Source organism: Manis pentadactyla, chromosome 1 (assembly GCF_030020395.1).
Source record: "Manis pentadactyla isolate mManPen7 chromosome 1, mManPen7.hap1, whole genome shotgun sequence".
Taxonomy (NCBI): Eukaryota; Metazoa; Chordata; class Mammalia; order Pholidota; family Manidae; genus Manis; species Manis pentadactyla.
In genome coordinates this window covers 174,702,511-174,723,377 of record NC_080019.1, presented here as the reverse complement: position 1 = coordinate 174,723,377, position 20,867 = coordinate 174,702,511, and the positions used below count along the sequence as shown (strand labels likewise).

Sequence of the window (20,867 nt, the reverse complement as noted above, 5' to 3'; positions counted from 1 at the left end):
GTAGAATAGAACAAACCTCATTGATTCTTAATTTTGCCGTTCGGGTTGTTTCAGATTATTTAGTTACGGAAGAGAGGAAATGGCCAAATAGAAATCATATGAAAACTGCAAGAGAAAAATTTTTTTGCTGGTTTGGACACAGGTAGTGGAAAGATCTCTCTCTCCTAGGGCAGTTTGGGGATCAGCCCTGACACCCGCTGTCCGGGAGAGGCTCACGGCTGGGGAGGCCCTCGCGCCGAAGCCGTCCGCGGCCGGATCGCGGCGCCCCGTGCGGGGCAGCCGGCGGCACCGCGCGCAGGTGGCCGGGCAGCGTCAGCTGCGCGACGCGCTCGCTCCGCGGGTGGGCCGCCAGGCGTCGCGCTGGAGCCGCGGTTGCCTGGAGACCGAGCGGGGCGAGTGGGCGGTGCGGGGCCCCGCTGAGCGCCGCCGCAGCCCGACTAGCTGGGCGAGAGTTGGGGGGAGTGGCTCCCCGGGCGGCCGGCGGGTCCTGGGGCAGCGCGAGGTGGCCGCGGCGCCACAGGGCGAGGCCGGCGAGCCCGGGACGCGCCTGCCCGTAGCTCAGCCTCCGCGAGCGGGGCGCCGCGGGAGCTGCACTTGCCGCGTCTGCGCGCCCGACGGTCCCAGCCCAGCCGGCCGGACAGCGGCCGGGGGCGGGTCTGGGAGGACCGGGCTGCCCCGAGAGCGCCGAGAGGCGGGTCCGCGCCTCCGCCGAGGAGCCGGGCGGGCGGCAGGCGCGCTCTCCGCGGCCGCGGGATGACTTCTCCGGGCTCCCCTCTGGTGCCCTTGCTGCTCCTCTCCTTGCACGGTGAGTAGCTGAGCCGGCGGGCCGGGGAGAAGCCGTTCGGGGGCCGCCTGTGCCTCATCTTGGGAGCCCAACTTTCTCGGGGCCCTTCGTGGTTGCCGCGGCCGAGCTCACGCGCCCGCCCGCAGCTCAGGTGTTCCCGGGTCCCGCAGGTGACTGCAGACGCCCCTCGGCTGCCGCCCCGCCGGCCCTGACTCTGACCCTGCGGGGCTCGTTTCAGATAGCGGACTCCTTTACTTTCCGGGTCCAGTGAGCAACCGTATTCACAATCACTTTCCGTTACCAGGAGGCTCCAGGAAAACTAGAGATGCCTCAAAATATTTCAGAAAACTTTGAATTGTAGCTTTACCATATGCAGATTTGACTGAAAATGTGATCTTTATTTTAAAAAGAGCTATATAATATGCCGCACTGTCTGCAAAAACAAGAATTTATTTTTTTCTACTCTCGTTTCTTCCCCAAACGATTTAAATTGCCTTACAAAAATAACATCACTATATTAGAACAAAAGGAATAAACCCATTTAATTTTCTTGTTAACGGTTTCTTAAAAGAAGATATAATTTTCTATGCTCTGTTTAATCTTTCTTAAATTCTATTTTCTATGAATAGCCATCATATTTAAACTCTGATTTTCATCTTGGGTGGTGCCCTTTTCATTTGTGAGTGCACTGTCCAGTGGAATCATGTGTTTTGGTCCCATTTAGCTGATTGTTGAGATTTAAAGAGATTTATTCTGAAGGGTTTAATTTAAAAAGCAGGTTCAATGGTTTATGGAATATTGTGTGGTTAACCCTGTTTCTTTCTGGAGATATCAGTATGTTTCCCATAGTTTTATGGCTTTATTTGAAGTGAGTATGTACTTAGAGATCTTGAAGTGACCTAATTTTAGCAGACTTAAATTGTACAAAGTCACTGAGTAGGGGAGAAGGGAATACAAAACTTTGTACACCTTTTCCATAGAAGTCAATCCGAAGGAAATCATCAAAATTACAGATAACTTTCCTGGAGTTCAATAGGTGCATTTTTTAGTGAGGATGTGTAGAAAATATTTAGGTGACATCAATATGTGTTTCCAAATTAATTTTGTCCGGTTCCCAGTTTGAGAGGGCCAACATTTTTCTCTGTCCTGCTTTCTTCAAGGATGAAATGAGAGAGTAAATGGGCTTTTTATACAATCCTTTGGACATAACTGAAAATATTACAAATATTACTATAAGAACAGCTGAATTTTTTGGTAAAAAAATCTGTTGTTAACCTTTGTATATTACAATAAACACTGTTCTCTTTTTGTAAATGGCATTTGTACAGGTAGTTTTTGAATTATTAAGCAATACTTTCACAGAGTTGATGTAATTCACGGAATCAGCCTTGCAAGGCCATCTGATTTGTTTCATTTCCTTCAGCAAAACTATCCCTAAGCTATCCTAGGTCATTTTTAAAGACTTCCAAGGACATTTCAACCTTCATGATAATCTGTTCTGTAGAGGCAGCTTTCACCTTCGAAAAATGAACAGATATGTTCATTGGTTCAACAGTATTTTCTGAGCTACTGTTCTGCAGTTGAGTGTCAGGTGGAGAGAGATGGTGGTGGAAGACAAAGATGCACAAGAGTTTGTCCACAGCCCTCAAAGAGTTTGCAGTTTTGAAACAGGCTATAAGAATACACAAATAAATGGTGAATATAAGGAATATATGATGAGTGCTACTTATTTTTTATTAATGGTGATATCAAGGAGGACTTCATGGAAAAGTTTACTTTTGGACTTTTCATAGGATTTGAATTGTCTGAGATGGGAGTTGATGGGCTTCCCTGGACAAAAGCTATGAAGTGGGAAGTGTAGGGATATATTCTTGAAAGGACAGTCTTTGGGCTGCTAGAGCAGGAGATGTGTACAAAAGAGAAGCTAAACAGTATAAGGATGGTAGAGAGACTTGAACGCTGAGTTTGAGCTTTATTCAGCAGGCAATGGAAAGGCCCCTGATACTCAGTTACCTTAAGATGGGGGGGCGGGGGGAAGAGGGTGAACAACTGAGTGTTCACTTGTGCTTAGCATAACAGTCTCTGGGAGAATACCATGTCCTTGGTGCATTATGTTCTTGAGCCGGTCAGTGGCCAAGTTGGGTTGATTAAATTAGGGCCCATCCCTAGGACTTCCAATGCAGAATGAGGGGGAGGGGTAGATATGGGGACAAAGTTGCTTCAGTTATGAAGGGGGAAAAGGGAAATCGATGCTAGATAGACAACCATTGGAAGCAGTGGCCACTGTGGTGGCATAATGCACCAAAGGTGGAAATAGAGTCTTTTAAATTTTTTGTAGAAAATGGATGTCAAGACATTTCTGTTTTTATTTTTGTTTAAATCACTGTGAAGTAACTTCGAAGGAAATTTGAAAGGAAAAGTTGATTTCTCTATAGTTTTACCAATGGTTTCAGTATATATGAAGTGTTTCTGGTACTACTTGTGATTCCTTGAAATAGCAGATAACTTTCCAGAACCTGAGGAAATGTAAAAAAAACAGAAAAGATCACATAAAATAGGATGAAAATGAATTCTGAGCCTAAATGTCAGTACTATGAAAAATTTATTGTAAACTTCAATTTCTTGGTTCTAACTTTAATTATGTATCTGTTTTGGAAGGATTTACTTCTTAGTAAAAAATCCATAGTTTGACCTACATGAAAGGTGACAAGCCTTGGATGAAAATTTTAGAGAAATCAAACTTAATACTCTGAGTATTCAACATGGGCTATTCAGGAAGCAATTTAAATATTAAATCACCAAGTACTTCTGAAATGTTATGCTTAGAACTGTTGTCAGACCCAAAGTAATGGTGCAATGGGTAAAGACACATTTTCCCCCAGTAACAGTATGTGGCACATTTTCAAATGTGTTTTCACACTTTGATAGTGGAAGCATTTATAATGAAAAGTCTCATTTGAATCTTCATACTTGAGCCATGTGATTCAGTGTCAAACAAGGTGATGTGCTGGTACAAAAGCTTCCTTAGTTGCAGTGAATTATACAGAATAAGGGACTGGAAGTACTAGCTAAGTTGGGAGAAAGCTGGAAAAACGGTGGCGGTCCTCCTAAAGTTCTCATCAATTACTACTTTATTTAGGGAGTCTTAATTTACTGTTATCTGCAATAATGGTACAAACTTATTTCTGTATTTTAGGCAGTTTTTGAGGCAGGATGGTTGGATTTCTGGTAGTCCAGTCACTTCAAGTCCCCTCCTTTGTTTGATGAGAACTAGCTGGCACTTAGACATCTCACCCTTGCATTTTGAGGGCAGTCCTCAGACCATCTGGAGGCTCTGCAGTCCTCCCTTGATCATACTCGGGAGAGTAAATGGTTTCAGAGAGGTTGTCAGTTCTTGGGTGGTATTCAGAACACCATCTGATTTGAGCTGAAGTTGGTCTTAAAAGTGGAAAGTTAATTAGTTTACTTATTAGTTAAGCCAGCCTTACTAAACTGGGGAAGGATTTTTTTCTCTCTATTAAAGTTTGGGTAATTGATTCCCTCTGTACTTGGCTTCCTACCACCTAAGAAAGAAACTATAGAAGTAGCTTGCATTTGTGATGGTTTTAAAATTGTAGAAATGCGAAGCCAGTCAAAAAAGAAAATTTGTTTCCTAATTCCACAAATGATAGACTTGGCCATTGATCTGCTAGCAGTTCGTCTTGACCATTCCTGGATACTGGTGCTGACTGGTGTGGCTCTTCCTCACTTATGTGTTACAGGAAGATCACATTTAAATAAATAAAATTTTTAGGTTTATAGAATAGGTTTACATTAATACAAATTTACCAGTGTGAACAAAAGCCTATTCAATTAAAAATGCCTTAAAAAAATCTACTTACTGGTTCTCTTCATTTAGCATTTTGATCTTGAGAGAGGTGATAAACTGACATCTAGAGGCACATTTTATTTAGAAAAGCCTTGCCAACAAAGAAGGTAAGATGCTAGAAGTACTGAGTTCAGGAAGTTCTTTGGAAAATGCCACAAAGAATAAGGTTAATGCAAGTGGCTATGAATGATAGTGGCTCAGGATTTATGTTTGGAATAGATGGTTGAGGAAATTCAGTGCTGTTTTTTCATGGAGGGTCACAACTATGTAGTAATGCAAGGTGACATTGTGATTGTAACTCTAATATAATGGGGACTACTACGAGGCCAATCTTGAAAGACTCATTAATTCAATATTTAAAAAAATTGAGAATAAATTAAATTTTTTTACAGAAGTCTGTTGACGATCACACCAGTGGAAACATTAACAAATGTCCTAATTTAGAGAACCCCTCACCCACCTTTGTCCAAAGTCTCCCTGGTCACTGCAGTTGCTCATGTGATATATCTTTTCTCTCATGCCAGCATTCTCATTAATGCTCATTATTTTCTGTCCTTTTTCCTTCTTATTCTCTCCTTCACTTTGTGGGGGGGTGTTATGTTCTACTAGTAGCATTAGTTCTCTTAAGGTAAATAAACTGAGTCATTCATAGCTCCTTCCTATGGTTTAGCTTTACCTATTGGAGGACTGATATAAAAAACCTTGGAGCTAAGCAGGCAGACCCAGACATTACCTCAGAAACTGGGCATAGGTTGGGTTATGTGAGAATATGACATAGCTGTATGCTACTATTTTCCCTGTGTTCTATGAAGTTAAGTTTGTGATTCTCTGTGTGTGTATTCTTTCCATAGAAGACAGTGCTATACCTGGCACATAATACTTAGTAGATACTTGTACTGTACAAATGAGTGAGTGATTGCTAACATGAGTGGTAATACTGTGTGCTTGGAGTAACTGAAAAGAATGCTGCTTTTCTCTTAAAGAAAAAGAGAATTTTGTTAAAATTCTCTTTAGGGATTTGGTGTGACCGTGTCAGCTTTAATTGATCTTTAAATCTTAGTATATATTTTGTGGAACAGAGGTGATATAGATCTATATTTATAGGCTTTTTTAGATTCTATGTAAGTTAATTTAAAAATGCAGTGTTCACAGATCTTTCAAAATTGATTCTTAGCTAATCTTTAACTACAAAATTGTGAAGTCTGTTTTTGAAATATTTTTTTCCTAAGGAATTTCTGAAGATTTTGTTCCATGTAATAAAGAACGATCTTGGACTTTTGGGAATTCATTCAGAATCCTGAAGTTTCCCATTTCTATCTCTAGTGTTCTTAGTCCTGAGGGTTTGTATGTTAGAACTAGGCTCCCCAAAGCAGAAATAATTAAAATAACACCTCATGTAGTCTCTGCTCAACCTCCCTCTCCCTGCATCATGTGTATAGAGACTAGTGGAGATACTTTTTTAGAAATGGGAGCATTATTTGGATCAGTCCCACATGGGGGCATTATAACTTATTTTCAGGATGCATCACCAGTAGTCTTGCACTCCCATTCCCTTCCCTCTTCCTGAAGTCTGCATATTACCAGCCAAAGTTTCTTCCAGCTATGATTCATTCCTGTGTGGGCTGTCCTTGCAGTCTGCAGCAATGTTTATGTCATAATCTGAAAATGTCAAAAAAAGTCAAAGTTTTCTACTAATCAAAGCCGGGTCCTCAACCATGTGCTTCAAGATGCCTTAAGGAACATCCAAAATTGGTCATAATACTTAAATCTGTTTCTTTGGACCAGATCCATCACTACCAGTTCTACAACTTCTGTCAGCCCCCATGGGTCCAGATCATTTGGCAGAAGAAAAAAATACATGGCCAAAAGAGAGGCCGAGGTGTAGTAAACATTAGTTGATGTGGAACATACTTAAATCTGGCTAGAATTTTAGGCTTTCATTGGTTAAGAAAGCCTGTAGTACAGTTCACTTATGCACACTGCCCATGTGTAAATGCAGATTGCTCTGCTAGCATTTGTTGGCAAGACTTGTGAAAATGTGTTAACAGTGACTGTGAAGATTCTCAAACTTTAGGCCTTCAAGATTATTGGGGTCTCAAAGAATATCAGACCACAGAGAGTTGTTTATGTGGATTATGTCTATTGATATTCACCATATTAGAAATTTAAAGTGAGAAAGTTTAAACATATTTTTAATCAATTTAGAAACAACAATAAGCCCATTATATATTGACATAGATAATGTGCTCCTGTGGCAAGTAAGAATTTTTGCCAAACCCATAAAATATTAGCAAGAAGAGTGGTGCTGTTTCACATTTAGAAGACAGCTGGATTCCCTATTTGCTTCTGCATTCAATTTATTATGATGTGTTGTTTGGTTTGGTTGAAATATATGAAGACTATCTGACCTCACACAGAGAGGTATTTGGAAGAGGAAGGAGTATTTTGATAGTATTTTCAAATGATTTTGGATATTCTTCTTTGATGTTCCACCAAAACTCAGTAAGTATTAGTTTCCTAAAGATTGGTTATGATATAGAATCAGAAGCCATATCAATAAACATTTCTTGTTCTATTAAAATGCATCAGCTTATCTTGCACTTTGAATGGATTTTTTAATTCCTGAATGATTTTTTTCTGTATATTATGCATTGGTAAGTTGGAAAATATTGATTCCCTGATGTAAACCTTGTCAGTGTTGGCATATATTAAATTATGTAGTATTTAAAAAAATCACATTTGTTAACATCACCATTGTTCTTTTCAGAACAGTTTTAAAGTATTGGGAAGCTGGTAAGCTCACAATGGCAGATACAAGGTTTCCAAAATTTTAATATTTCCTTAAGTTTTACCATTGGCAGCAAGCAACATGCAGTTATTTCCCTTGAAGTGAGAGTCTTATTTTCTTCAATTTTGAGAAAATATCTGCAGATAACTAAGTCTGAATAATTGTAGTCTGTGAGTTCTTTCAAGTAAAAATACTGATCCATGAAGAGAGAGACTAGCTCACTCAGCTTTGAGCTCAAACAGTTGCCCCAGTGCTTTTCCTTGGGACAACCGTTTTGCTCTTTCAGGCAGCTAAGCTACCCATTTGGTCACACAAAAGGTCAGGACTTAATAAAGTTACTGTTACTGTTTCATCAAAGACATTCTTCAGCGAAACCAGATTTTCTTTTTTAAGTGTGAGGGCGTGTCGGTGAAGGCTGCAGTGACTGAGAGTTCAGTTTAGTGCCAGCACCCTGGCTTGTGTTAGGGCGCCAGCAATTTCACCCACCTCTGCTTCTGCACCATCAGTGCAAATGTCAACACAGGCAAAATGCAAATAACATCTAATCATTAAGAAAAAGAGCTTTTGCTCACGGATTTTGTGGAAGGGTCTCTCAGACCCCCACAGGTCCATGGACTATACTTGAAACTCTGGTATACTGTAATGGAATATTCAATTAAAAAAAAAATTGTTTTAGAGACAAATAGCCACACAATGATTCCTTGTTCTTGGGGGAAATGGCATTTAATGGAGTATCCATGTGTTATTTAAAAATAAATAACAAACTCATAAAAATTCTTTATTTTTGTATTATAATTATTTCAATCACAAAAGTAACATACCCCAGGGCCTAAAAATTCAAACAATGCAGAAGTGTTTAAGAATTGTCTCATACCCTACCTCCACCCACCAAATTCTCTGCTCTTTGCTGTGCATTGTTCCAGAACCTTTTTCTAATCAGACACAAAGCCTACATGTACATGTATTTCTTTTTTCTCTTATGAGGATTATTGTGGATCTCACAGAGAAACAGTCATTTAAACTTTTTGGAGCTTTTGTTTGACCTCTTTACCTAAATTTTATGATTGAAATTCTGTTATTTGTTGGATTGCATTTAGTAGACAAGTAATCACAGCTACTAGGTAGAAGGTGTGTACATGTGTGTGGATATTTGTGTATTTTGTACGTGGCTAACAATCACCATGCCACCAGATAGTTTTTATGGGCTCCTCATATTGCATTTTTTGTGTTGTTTCTTTTATTAATGAATTTTCAAGTTACAGGAAAAATAGGAGGCATCTCTCCACCAAATATCTACCCTAAAGACCTATTTGTCCAAGTTTCTGCAGTATAAAAATCACAAGATGCTTCCTCCTGACCCATGACTTATCTTTTCTACAGTTGCTGTGAATTCCGTCCAGATAACACAGACTCTCAGTCCTGCTATCTATTTATCTTATATTTCTTTCAAATAAATAATCCACTCGTTTATTATTTGCAACTTTAAGCAGAGAGAAATGCAAATTCAAAACTAATCTGCTAATATTTAATATTCATTCTAGTGATATTTTTTCCTTTATCAGTTTCTTTTCAGGCTACCAAATCTCTTAAACTTTGCTTTTTATTCTTTTCCTGACATTCTTGTAGTATTCTTTTTTTCTTTAATTTTTAAACTGCAGTGTGTACAATAAAATGCACACTTGCTTGATGAATTTTGACATGTGTATACACTTAGGTAACCATCACACAGACCAAGATATCAAAATTCTCACTATTTTTTTGCAATACTCATATTGCATTTTAAATCAATTTATTGAAGTATGATTATAAGATGTTTTTATTTTCAGTATCATGTTATATGAGTTTTGATAAATTTTTGTGCCTGTGTAAGCATGACTTCAGTGAAGATGTAGACATTTCCATCACTGAAAAGAAAAGTTCCTCCGTGTGTCTTTGCAGTTAACTCTCCCACTCTTGGACCCAGTCAAATGGTTTATTTCCATAATTACACATTAATTTTGACTTTTTAAAATTCATCAATGAAATTATATAGTATTTGTGCTTGAAAAGTGTAGACCTCATGCTTTTTATTAAAATGATCCATGTTTAAGTAAATTCAAACTTTATAAAGCAGAAGAAAATAATATTTTAACATATTCTAAACCACACCTCCCAGATTTACTCATTTTAACATTTGATGATTATGACTTATTTCATGATAAATCCAGATTTCTATCATTTGAATTGTTTTAGGGCTTTATTCTCTGAATTAGTTCATATTTTCAGTGTTTGCCTATTTCTATCCAAACTGAAGGAGAATTTGTCTATGTATGTTATTGAGTCAAAATATCTTTCCTAGAATTTCTTAGAAATTATACCATATCTTTCAGCATTGATTGTTGCTCTGGTGAAGTCTAAGATCAGTCTAGATTTAGTTTTTCTTTGTTCAGAGTGATTTACTTTTTATACCTGGATGTTGTCAAGTCTTCCCTTATCTTTAACGTTCAATAGGTTAACCATACTTATCTTGATGTACTTGTTTTTATCAGTTTTTTTTCTTTGAGATATTATAGCTTTTCAATCTGCCTAGTAGTCTTACTACTTTTCAGATCTACTTTCCTATATTGATGAATGTTTTTATGCATCATATCATGTTATTTGTTATCTCAGAGACATTATCTGTATACTAACTCATTTTGATTTCTTCTACATAGTTTCTTTTTAAAAAACTTTTATTCAATTTAAGCAAAAATCCCATTTCACCCATTTCTCTTATGCATTTAAAAAAAGTAATAAACATTTTTCTACAACTTATTTTTAAAACACAACAATTTACTATGGTCATTTTGCCACACCTGGTACATGGATCTACCTCGTTCTTTTTAATGACGGTTCAGTATTTCATAGCATGTATATACCATAATTTATTTGGCTCTTCTCCCACTGCTGGGCATTCCTGTTGTTTCTGGTTTTTTGATATTAGTAATGTTGTAATGAACAACACTGTACAGATAATCTGTAAATTTGCAAGTATTTCTACAGTCCTGTCCAGAGTGGAATTATTTGGATGTATACATGCAGCATTTCAGGGGAGGCAATAGTATTACATCGTCTTTGTATAGTCAGAATACTAGGTTTAAATTCCTTGCTTGTTATTTATTTGCTGTATGACTTTAGGAATATTTTTTAATATTCTGATCTTGAGTTTGATATTCTTGTAGAGTGGAGATGGCCTTCTCAGCATTGGGAAGTGCTAAAGCAAATTAAATGGTGTATCTATAAAGTGTCTAGCATGGTATCTGGCAGTAGAAAATGCTCGGTTAGTGTCGGTTATTATTACAAGGATTTATCAGCCCCAACTTGCATAGGGATGTAAGAGTTCTGTCCATGGGGTATTAATGGAGGTGTGACCTGGACACATCATAAAGTTCTCCAGGCCTGCTTTCAGTTGCAAGATGAGGGGCTTTGGTGAGGTATTCTCTTCTTTTCTAGCTCTCTAGTCCTGTGATTCTTTTACTTGGCTTCCAAGTATTGAGAACATTGGCAGTAACATAAGCTGGATATAATATATGGCAAGTTTTAACCTACTTATGAAACTTTTCCTAAAATTGTTACTTGACTTTCCCCTCCCTCTCCCCCTATCAGTATAATGAGCCGTTATGGTGATATCTATCCTAGGAATTAAAACCATAGTTATCTGTTGTAGAAAGATTATAAAGAGTAGTTTCAAATATAGAGAATCTTATTTTAAAATCTAAAAATTGGTTTCTTTTTACTTTGGCTTGGATTATGTACATACCTCTTAATTCTCTTGAATCCTTTATATCATAGACAGATCTTGTGCATATCAGGAGCAGGTCAGTGGTGAGCAAGCTATAAATATGATAAAAATTTTCTTTTTACCACAGTTCACTGTATCCTGGACATTTATTTAACATGATTTCTATGATCTTTCTCTGCTTTTCTGTCTTAATGACTTTTCTTTGTCACATTCAGGCTTCAGTGTCTGTAAATTTTATCTATACTGGGTTATGTGATGAATACAGACATTTCATTAGTGCTGTTGGTTAAAAGTGAAGTCTATGGGCTTTTAAAAAACAGTGGGTTTTATTCAGGGAGGCAGTGACACTCAAACTGAAAGCTTTGGAGGGATGTGGTCAAGGTATGTGTTAATTCTGACTCTAGGTTTTATGTCATTGTTGGTGTTTCCCAGATGTTTCTGCATTTTCATAAAAGAGGATGTTTTTATACAAAGCCAGGTAATCTTCAAAATGGACAGAGTTAGTCATATTGACAGAACTTCTCAAAATAATTCTGAGATCCAAAAACTCACTGCCTGCTATTTTACCTTGGTAAGTATAATTTGTGTTCAGATTATTAGATTTTTCCTTAAAGTAAATCGTACAAAATAGTTACAGAAACATAAAACAAGCTTCGTTTTCATGAAAATATTTTCTGAAATTGTGACTTTGATTCTTCCTAACCCACAATCTCTTTGTCCTCAGAGCAAGACATGATTAATCTGTATTTCCAGTATCTGTCTTTAACACTTGTACTTCTGTGGACAAATTAGTTGAATTCTTCCCCCTCCCTCTCTGGCTCCTTCAACTTCAGGGGGTTGAGTTGTCTTTTTCATTAATAAGAAAGTGTGATGTTTTGAGCTGCAGGGAGCTGGACGGGTGAGGGCTCTTAGAGCCCTGTAATTCCATAATGTCCTTGATCTGGTGGAGACGCTCAGTAAATCTCTTCACAATTTCCATGACCAGGCCATCTGCCTGCATTAAAATAAATCAAATCTGTTTACTCCTTCAACATCTAACAGATTTTCTATAAACTGATGATGGTGAAGACCATGAACACTAAAATACTTCACCCTTCCTCTGAATTCTTGGTTCAGATTCTCTTGACATAGTGGAAGCTGGCGTTCTGCCAGCTTTTAACAGAAGGGTGGTGGAACCCTTTGCCCTCTCCTTTTATTGCAGTCATCCCATGTGTGGGAAGTGAACGAATTTAGCTTTTCTACATTTAGATTAAACTTCACAAATCTACTTGCCCTTCGACTTCATTTATGCTAGCTAATTAAGTAAACACAGATATATTTACCTGATATTATATGTGGCAGTTTGTATATATGGTATATATATATACATATGTGTGTATATGTATATTACAATCTCAGGAGGACTGATTATGTCTGACTCAAGCTTCTGATACTGTCCTGACTTTGGATGCTGGGCAGACTTGGCAGCATCAAGCTGTACAAATGCATGATCCCATGGCCTGTTTCTGAATGAAAGTAGTTTATTTATTTAATTTTTACATCTGAAAACCACAGAATGTTTAAAATATTTCTTCTTAGTATTCTCAGAATCTCACATTATCTTTTCCTTACTGATCACCTTCACTAGTTTTTGTCCTTATCCCTAAATTTACATCATCTCCAGGAGTTTTTTAGTTGGTTTTTACTTGACCTTTCTTCTCCTTGATCCATCTTTTATTCTCCGCCAAGTTGCTTTTCTGTCAAACACTACTTCCATTATATTCCTCTCTTCCTTTAACAATAGTAACACACCAAACTCAAACATCTTAAAGGACCAATTCCTAAGTTTTTAGAATATTCTAAAATTGTCCCCTGTAGCTTTTCAGTCTTCTGCACCAGCATGTTTCCACTGCCCTGATCTGCCTCACCAACGTTGTCGCTCACATTTTCCACATCTCCTTCTGTTGGTCTGAAATATCTCACCTCCTTTTGACGTCCGTGCTACCCAGCCTTCCGGTCCCAGCTCCAGCTTGTTCCCCTGGGACTGACCGCCTCATGTTCTGGCCTGACTACTCTGTGGGAACTCTCCCTCTTGTGGTCTGTCAAGCAGTGGCAGCTGGTGCTGCTCCTTTGGCAGCACCTTGAAAATGCCGCACCTTGTTCTCCTGCAGGCGCCACCAGATGAGCACTTTGCGCTGTACACATGGCGGATGCGTAGTTTATTGAGCAAATGGGTGGGTTTTAGATCTTTGCTTTTCAGCAGCCTTTTATCTTGTATTAAGTAGTAGACAACCTAGTCCTCTCATTTTACAGGTAAAAAATTGAGATTCTATACATGACATTAAGACATTCATGGGAATTTTCAAGTTTTTTACTAAAGTGTAGACATTTTCTATTGTCAAAAATGATTTAAAAAAGCCAGATTCTTTTATGCTGTGGTAGATCAAATTTACACTTCATTTGTGCTCCAATTTTGAAAGGTTCATACAGTTTCTCAGCCTTTGCCTTTACATGAACTAAGTTTACAATAGCTTCCCACTGTCTTCTAACATGTACCTGACGCCTCTCTCTCATTTATGCTTTGTTCATTCCACTGAAGAGCACTGACATGTGTAGACAGTTTTTTTTGTTGATTATGATGTACTTCAAAGTTGTCGTATTGGGGAAGACAGTAGTGACAGGGTCTACATTTTTGAAAATTCGTAATATATATTAAAAAATGTAGAAACCTTGAGAGCACTACTAAATGAATTGTTGTAAGTGAATATACTTTTGTATGCAAAGATGGAGCATTGCCAACATCTGCTAGCCCCCCATAGACCCTCTCAATCACCCTCAGCTCCCTGCTTCCCAAAGGTAGCCACTTTTTGGCTTCTAACACCAGAAATTAGTTTGCCTGTTTTTGAAATGCACATAAATAGAATCACCATATCAGTTTCTGTGTCTTTGTATTTGGCTTTTAAAATTCAACGTTGTTTATGTGGTTTATCCTCACTGTTATGTGTAGCTGTAGTTCACCTCCCTTACGGTGTGGCACTTCATGGTATGAGTACACCAAGATACCAATTTATTCATCTTACTGCTGACAGACATGTAGCTTGGTTCCAGTTTTGGCCTATAGTGAATAACACTGCTGTGTCTTTTGATGCATATCAGAGTGCATTTCTGTTACTGCATACCTAAGAAACAAATTGAACATATTCAGCCACTTTTCCCAAGTGGTTGTATTTACTATCTTTATGCCCGCTAGCAGTGTTTGAGAGTTCTGTTTCCTCTATATCCTCTTCAACATGAGGTATCATCAATATATTTTACTTTAGCCATTCTGATGGGTGAATCATGGTATCTCATTGTGCATGCATGTTTGTAGGTGTTTTATACTTTCCTGATTACTACTAATGAGGTTGCTCACCTTTTCCTTTTTTTGCTGGCCAATCAGGTATTCTCTTTCATAAATCGTCCAGGTCTTTTGCCAGTTTTTAAAAACAGCTTTATTGAAATAGTCACATACTCTATAATTAACCCATTTAAACTGTACAATTCAATTTTTTTTGTATATTACCTTACACATTTTTAAGAATTTTGGTAAATTATAAAATTAGCCATTTTAGCCATTTTTAAGTATATAATTCAGTGGCATTAAGCACATTCACAGTGTTCTGCAACTATCATCACTATTTCCACAAGTTTTTCATTACCCCAAACAAATACTATATAAACATTAAATAACTCCCCATTTCCCTCTTTCCCCAGCCTTTTGTAACATCTAATCTATCTCCATCTCTATGAATTTGCCTATTCTAGGTAACTCATACAGTTGGAATCATACAGCGTTTACCCTTTTGTGGCTGGCTTATTTCATAGAGCATAATGTTTTCATCCATGTTGGTTCACCCATGTTGTAGCATATGTCAGAACTTCTTTCCTTTTAATGGCTGAAAAATATTTCATTGTTATATATATATGTATATGTATATATAAAATAATATACATATATATTATTTTGTTTATCCATTTATCTGTTGATGAACTCTTAGGTTTTGCCGGGTTTTAAAATGACTGTATTTTTTTCACTGATTTGTAAACATTTATTTGTTGGAATATTGACACTTTATGAGTTACATGTTGCAGAATCTTTTAGTCTGTCATTTGTCTTTTAACTCTCTCATTTTGGTGTCTTTTAAAAAACAGTTTTAAAAAACTAGTTTTTAATTTTACTTATCCAGTTTTAAGAAGTTTCCTTTTTTACTAGCACTTTTGGTATCTTTGCTAAGAATTCTTTGCCTGTCCCAATGTCATAAAAATATTGTTATCTTCTAGAAGCTGTACTGTTTACATTTTATATTTTGACCCACAGCCCACTGGAATTGATTTTTTGTGTGTGCGATGAGAGTTGGAAGTCAAGGACTAGAACTTACTCTTTGTGGTGGTTTACCTGTTTGTATTTATATCCAGTCCTGTTGATTAGACATGTTCTTTGATGTGCTCTTACCCTTCATTTTACCTCCAGTGTCTAGCACATTGCCTTATACATGGTAAGTGATCAATAAATACTTATTAATAGTGGCTGGGCCATAGACTCATTTCCCAAAAGACATAGGGACCCAAATAGAATGCTATGAAATCCGACTTTATTCTTAAAATAGTATTCATTTCCTCTTTACAGCATTATTTTCTTCTTTGCTTTAGTTTTATTTTTGGTCTCTTCCACTTCCTCCTCTGTTGCCTTTTTAAAACCATCATCATCTCTTTCATTAATATCATCTTCACCATCTGGAACTGAGGTTAAGGTCTAAATCTCATGATGTTAATTTTACCATTCTATAGTAATTTCCTTTAAAAAATAATTTTTGTTGTATAATAACCTTTTATATTGTTGAGTATCTTGCATCTAAGAACACCACCTTACATTTGTTTTCTACAGGGAATTTTAACCTGTGGTCTAAAAATGGTTTTCAAAGAAGGCACAGAAATTTAAGGCAAAATTTGGTGTTGTATGCATTTCATAATTTTCTTTTTCCTGGGGAGAATGCCTTAACTTTTTAAAGTATATCCTTTACTTTCCCAATAAACTATAGAGAAGCATATTCTCTGTATGTCACTCTACTAGGCATTGTGGGTTACACACAATATTCAATATGATACCTAGTCTTAAGGAACTTGATACATATGTAATTACAGTTAGAATTGTACAATTTGGGGAGTTATGTGAATTACAAAAGGAGTAATTTTGGAACAGTTGTTAGAATCATGTGAGGAAATAGAAGTGCAGATATACAGTGAACTGTCAGGTCGAAGAAGACATAGCTAGATAGTTAATGGCCTTGTATGCTGCATATCTGGTCTTTAATCCAGCTGATGAGGCAAAAAAAACCTTTGTTTCCTCTGTATTCCGCAGTTTTTAAGGAAAAAAAGAAATGAAGCAAAATGAAACAAAACTGAAGATCTGTTATGCTCCAGGCATCTGGAGATAGAAAGATGAAAAAAAGTGTAGGGTCCAAGACTCTGGTTTGTCTCAAAGACAAACATGATTCAGCTCATTATGATATAATGCCATTAAGGTATGAATGAAATGTTGTCTCCTGCTCAATTCTTATTCTTGGTTTGACATCTTTTTCATGGTTATGCCATTTCTCTAGGTTGGTTCTTGGGTTTTGCAAGTTCTGTAACTGGCCATTTTCAACATGTGTCAGAGTGATGGCATGGAGGCAGTGGCAGAAAGCAGGTGGCAGTGCTCCCGGTTCTTATGAAGCATGTAAGAGGCCACCTAGTGCTTGTGTATCCTGGTGAGGGGACGATCAAGATCTGAGGTTAGAGTGAAGAAATTTATGTGTGCAGGAATTTCAAGATCAAAGACAAATGGCCAGGACTGCTGTATAAACGTAGGAACTGACACCCATCACTATTCCCCATTCAGCACAAAGACAACCACTACCACCACTACCACCAGAAAGAACACCCAGAAAGACCAATCCTAATTGACTGGTTACCATGCTGGGATTGACCCTGAGAACTTTGTGGATTAGGAGGGCCACCTCGCTTTTCCTTTGCCTTGGGCTGGTTTGAGGATTCTCTCCTTCAGGCAGTTAGATGCTGTCTTGAAGACAAGTAGGACAAGGGGAAAGCAGTCTGGACATCTGAGCATTTATCTGAGCCATCCAAAAGAGACAGCTACAAGATAAAGAGGCTGTTCAAATGATTGGATCTCCCTTAGGTCAGGTTGGACTGACTTGAGTTATCGTCCTACTCTTGCCACCTCTCTGGTTTTGGGGTGGGTTGGCAGGGGCTGAGGGGTGGCAAGGTCTCATCAGTTTGAGAGAGAGAAGACTGTGCTTCTTTGCATATATTATTTATTAACACAGGAATGCAGATTTACTTATTGTGTCTTGCTGATAACATTTGGTTTAGATGCATGGCCAAAGCCACAACATCTAGGGTCTTCGTTGGCCAGATGCTGTAATCTTGAGCTCTGTTCTGGTTTTTAACGTAAGCTGATGTACCAACATGGCAGCAAATGTGTAAGCAATTGCAAGAACCGTAGTACAGTGGTTTATTGAATCTCAATCAATGATCTTTTCTTTCAAAAAAAGCCTCTTTATTCTCTTGATCACTTGAAGTGCTTTTTTTAAATACTTGGATTTGGCAGGCATTTTTGATACTGAGGTGCTCACAGTGAACTGAATGTGGTTAAACAGCTTGGAACACTGGAACTGGATAGGCTCTGGGCACATGTGCCAAAGGGTGGCAAGCCAAGTCATCCAGCTGCCAGTGCCAGCTCCTATGAGCTTCAGTTCTGCCACTGCCACCACTTCTGGATGCTTCTCTAAGTCACACACTTCTCTTCTGCTTTTATTTGTCACAAATTTCCAGTCTGGATGTCAAATTTCCATTAAGATTGTAGCTACCATTATTGGGTACCCACCACGTGCCCAGGCATTTTATATATGTTTACTCATTAATCCTTAAGATGAGCCTGGGTGGTAGATTTGTATTATTTTCATGTCCTAGTGAGGAAATTGTGCTGTCGTAGAGTAGGATGAATTTTAGTACTTGGAGTTAAATGCCTGAAAGATTAGGTAAGATAATATGTAAAGTGCTTCCTACTGTGTCAGGCTCAGACAGTAAGTGGCTGACATTTTCTCTTTAAAGCTCTGTTTGACTTTGTGGTGGTTTTGTCTCCATTCTAGAGCCAAACTGGAGAAGAATTTAGGGAACATAATATGAGCTCTGAGTGGGGCTTGTAAAGACATTTAAGCCCTAAGCTCAGAAGGATTATGGTACCCCCCTTCTGTGAATGTCAAAATGGGACACCGATTCTAGAGGGACGGCAAGCAAGTCCCACACCATTGAATTTTTTCCGTCAAGAGGACTACTTTAATCTTTGTTCTGAAACATCAAATACCAACCTTAAAAATATTTCTCTCTTGCTCGTTCTCTCTCTTTCTGCTCCTGTATTGCTGGTGCCGTATGTATTTGGTGTGCCTGTTGGGTAATACAGTATAAAAGAATTAAAAATTTTATTTTTTATCAAATAAGTAGGCATGATAGAGGATTTGTAAGTCACCATATGTCAAGGGGAATGATTTAAAAATTGTCATATCAACAAGTTGTGTTAGAAACTGCAGGTGATAGGAAAGTATGAACCTCCATTCCTGCTGTCATTGAGTTTATAGTTTTTGAGGAGGGATGGGAGGAAACGTTTTTGAAATCTTACTAGGTACTAGTCCTTTAATATACATTATGTAATTAATCGTCATCACAGCCTTCCATTATTTCTATTTTATAAACAAGGAAACCAATGTTCAGAAAAGCTAAATAAGGTCACACAGCTTATGTCTTTCGGATTCCAAAGGCTTTCTTCTTCCTGCTTCAGGAAAAAGAGAACAAGAAAATAATATTGTTTCAACTTGAAATCCTCCTTCCTCCTCTTTGTATCTTGGCCTGGAAAATAATGCTTATGCTTCTAGATGCAGGTTGTATGTGTGTTCTCTCCCTGCGTTGGCTTTTTCCTCTCCTGCCTCCATAGAACATTGTTCAGACTTGAGCCCATACCTGTTTACTGTGATCTGCACACTCACCTTTTTGTTGAATCCTCCTCTTCCTTCCTTCCGTACCTGGTACACAGCCAGCACTTAATACATGTTTGTTTCATAAATAGCAAGTGATAATCATACAGTTCAGGCTATGAGTGCAGCTGGAGTTCAGAGAGACTTTCTGGAACAGGTGGGAACAGTCTCGCAGCATCTGGATTGGATTTAGATGCACAGGGGAGGCTGGGCACACCCAACTGGGGGCAGGGGAATGGGACGACATCAGAAGTGGTTGTGTGGAAAGCGCCATTGCTAGCTCCTGTTTGGAAGTAATGTGAGTTAAATTTGGATGCCACATTTATTATTTCAGCTCTTTGAAAACTGCTCCTAATGATATCCCTTTTCTTTTGTTTCCTCAAAATTATCTTTTTGTAGCTATGGTAACTCATTTGAAGCTCTATTATGCATGTAATCTGTACACATTGAACTATTTGCTTCAGCATTCTAAACATTTTCCTGCATAGTCAATAATTCTATATTTGCAATGTTCTTTTCCTTTTGGTGAAAATTGGCTTTTCCCTTTAGATTTCAAAGGATGATTATAAAAAGAATTAGGAATGACAGTGTGACTAATAAATTACCACAAATGACCATCCTCTTTGTCACTAATGCTCATGCTGTTACTTGCTTATACCGGCATATTTCTAGCCAGTTTTTACTTTGAGAAACTTTGAACACGTGACATGCATCACCCTGGTTTCCCCAGTTTCTCTGGATCTGAGGGCCCCTACACCCTCACTCTCAGAGCTCCCACACCTCCTGCCCTCTTCGTCGGACTCCTGCAGCCTCGCAGGGCACTCTGTGCTTCTGTCCGGGCTCCGGCCCGGCTGTTCTCACCTCTGTGTTTGTGCCTGCTCTTTTCCCACGTGGCTGCTTATCCTGTCGCTCACTTCCCTTGCTCAGCCGTTCTGCCTAGTAACAGACTGCTTGTCCTTTATGTCCTGCCTCTCTCTCTCTCAGAGTAGTTTTGCACCTGCACCCCAGCTCACCTAAGTAAACTAAATGGTCCCGTGATCTCTCCTGTTTTTTGGTCAGAGTATTGTTTAACCTTTGAATCTTTTTTGTCATCTGGAAAGTGAGGTGTGCAGCACATCCCCAGTTGAGTGGCTAGATTAGGTGAAGAGGTGGTCCTAATACCTGGTATATAGAGTCTGTAACTGTTCTTTCTCTCAGCCCTTGACATTGTAGAGCTACTTTTGGAAACATTTGTTCGTTTATTTATTGAGTGCTTGTGTGGTGCTAGGTACTGTTCTAGGTACTGGGGATATAGCAGAGGCAAAAATAGACCGACAACATCTAAGGAAACAAAATAGGAGGTAACACTAAAGTTTCTTTTTCAGGTCCTGTTTCTTGAAATGTCTGTTCACCTGTAAAATAGTGGTGGGTTAAGAATAATGTAACAGACACAGAAAGAATTATGTTAACTGACACAGAAAGAAATTATGTTAAGAACTTGAGTCTCCTTAAGTCACGGTAAACAAGCTTTTACATTCTGAGTTTTGTTTGTGTTCTCCATATATACAACAGTTTCCTTGGTGAACTTGCAGGGCCGTGGTGGTTATAGCCTGTGCTGGTCTCTGTCTCTGAAATGCTTTCAA

General features: G+C 38.3%; 1 protein-coding gene across 4 annotated transcripts in view; it reads left to right on the top strand.

Moving 5' to 3' along the window:
* Window positions 1-20,867, top strand: part of IGSF11 (immunoglobulin superfamily member 11) — a 166,503-nt gene that overhangs the window by 39,545 nt on the left and 106,091 nt on the right. Inside the window, exon 1 of one of the 4 annotated variants that reach the window (XM_036883459.2) lies at window positions 456-805. The exons of 1 other annotated variant lie outside the window; for it this stretch is intronic. In XM_036883459.2, the coding sequence (XP_036739354.1) occupies window positions 754-805 (52 nt within the window). In that variant the 5' untranslated portion in view covers window positions 456-753. Of the gene's footprint in view, window positions 1-455; window positions 806-20,867 lie in introns of those variants that run through there. 2 more of the 4 variants (XM_036883458.2, XM_036883457.2) reach the window with 2 other exon arrangements.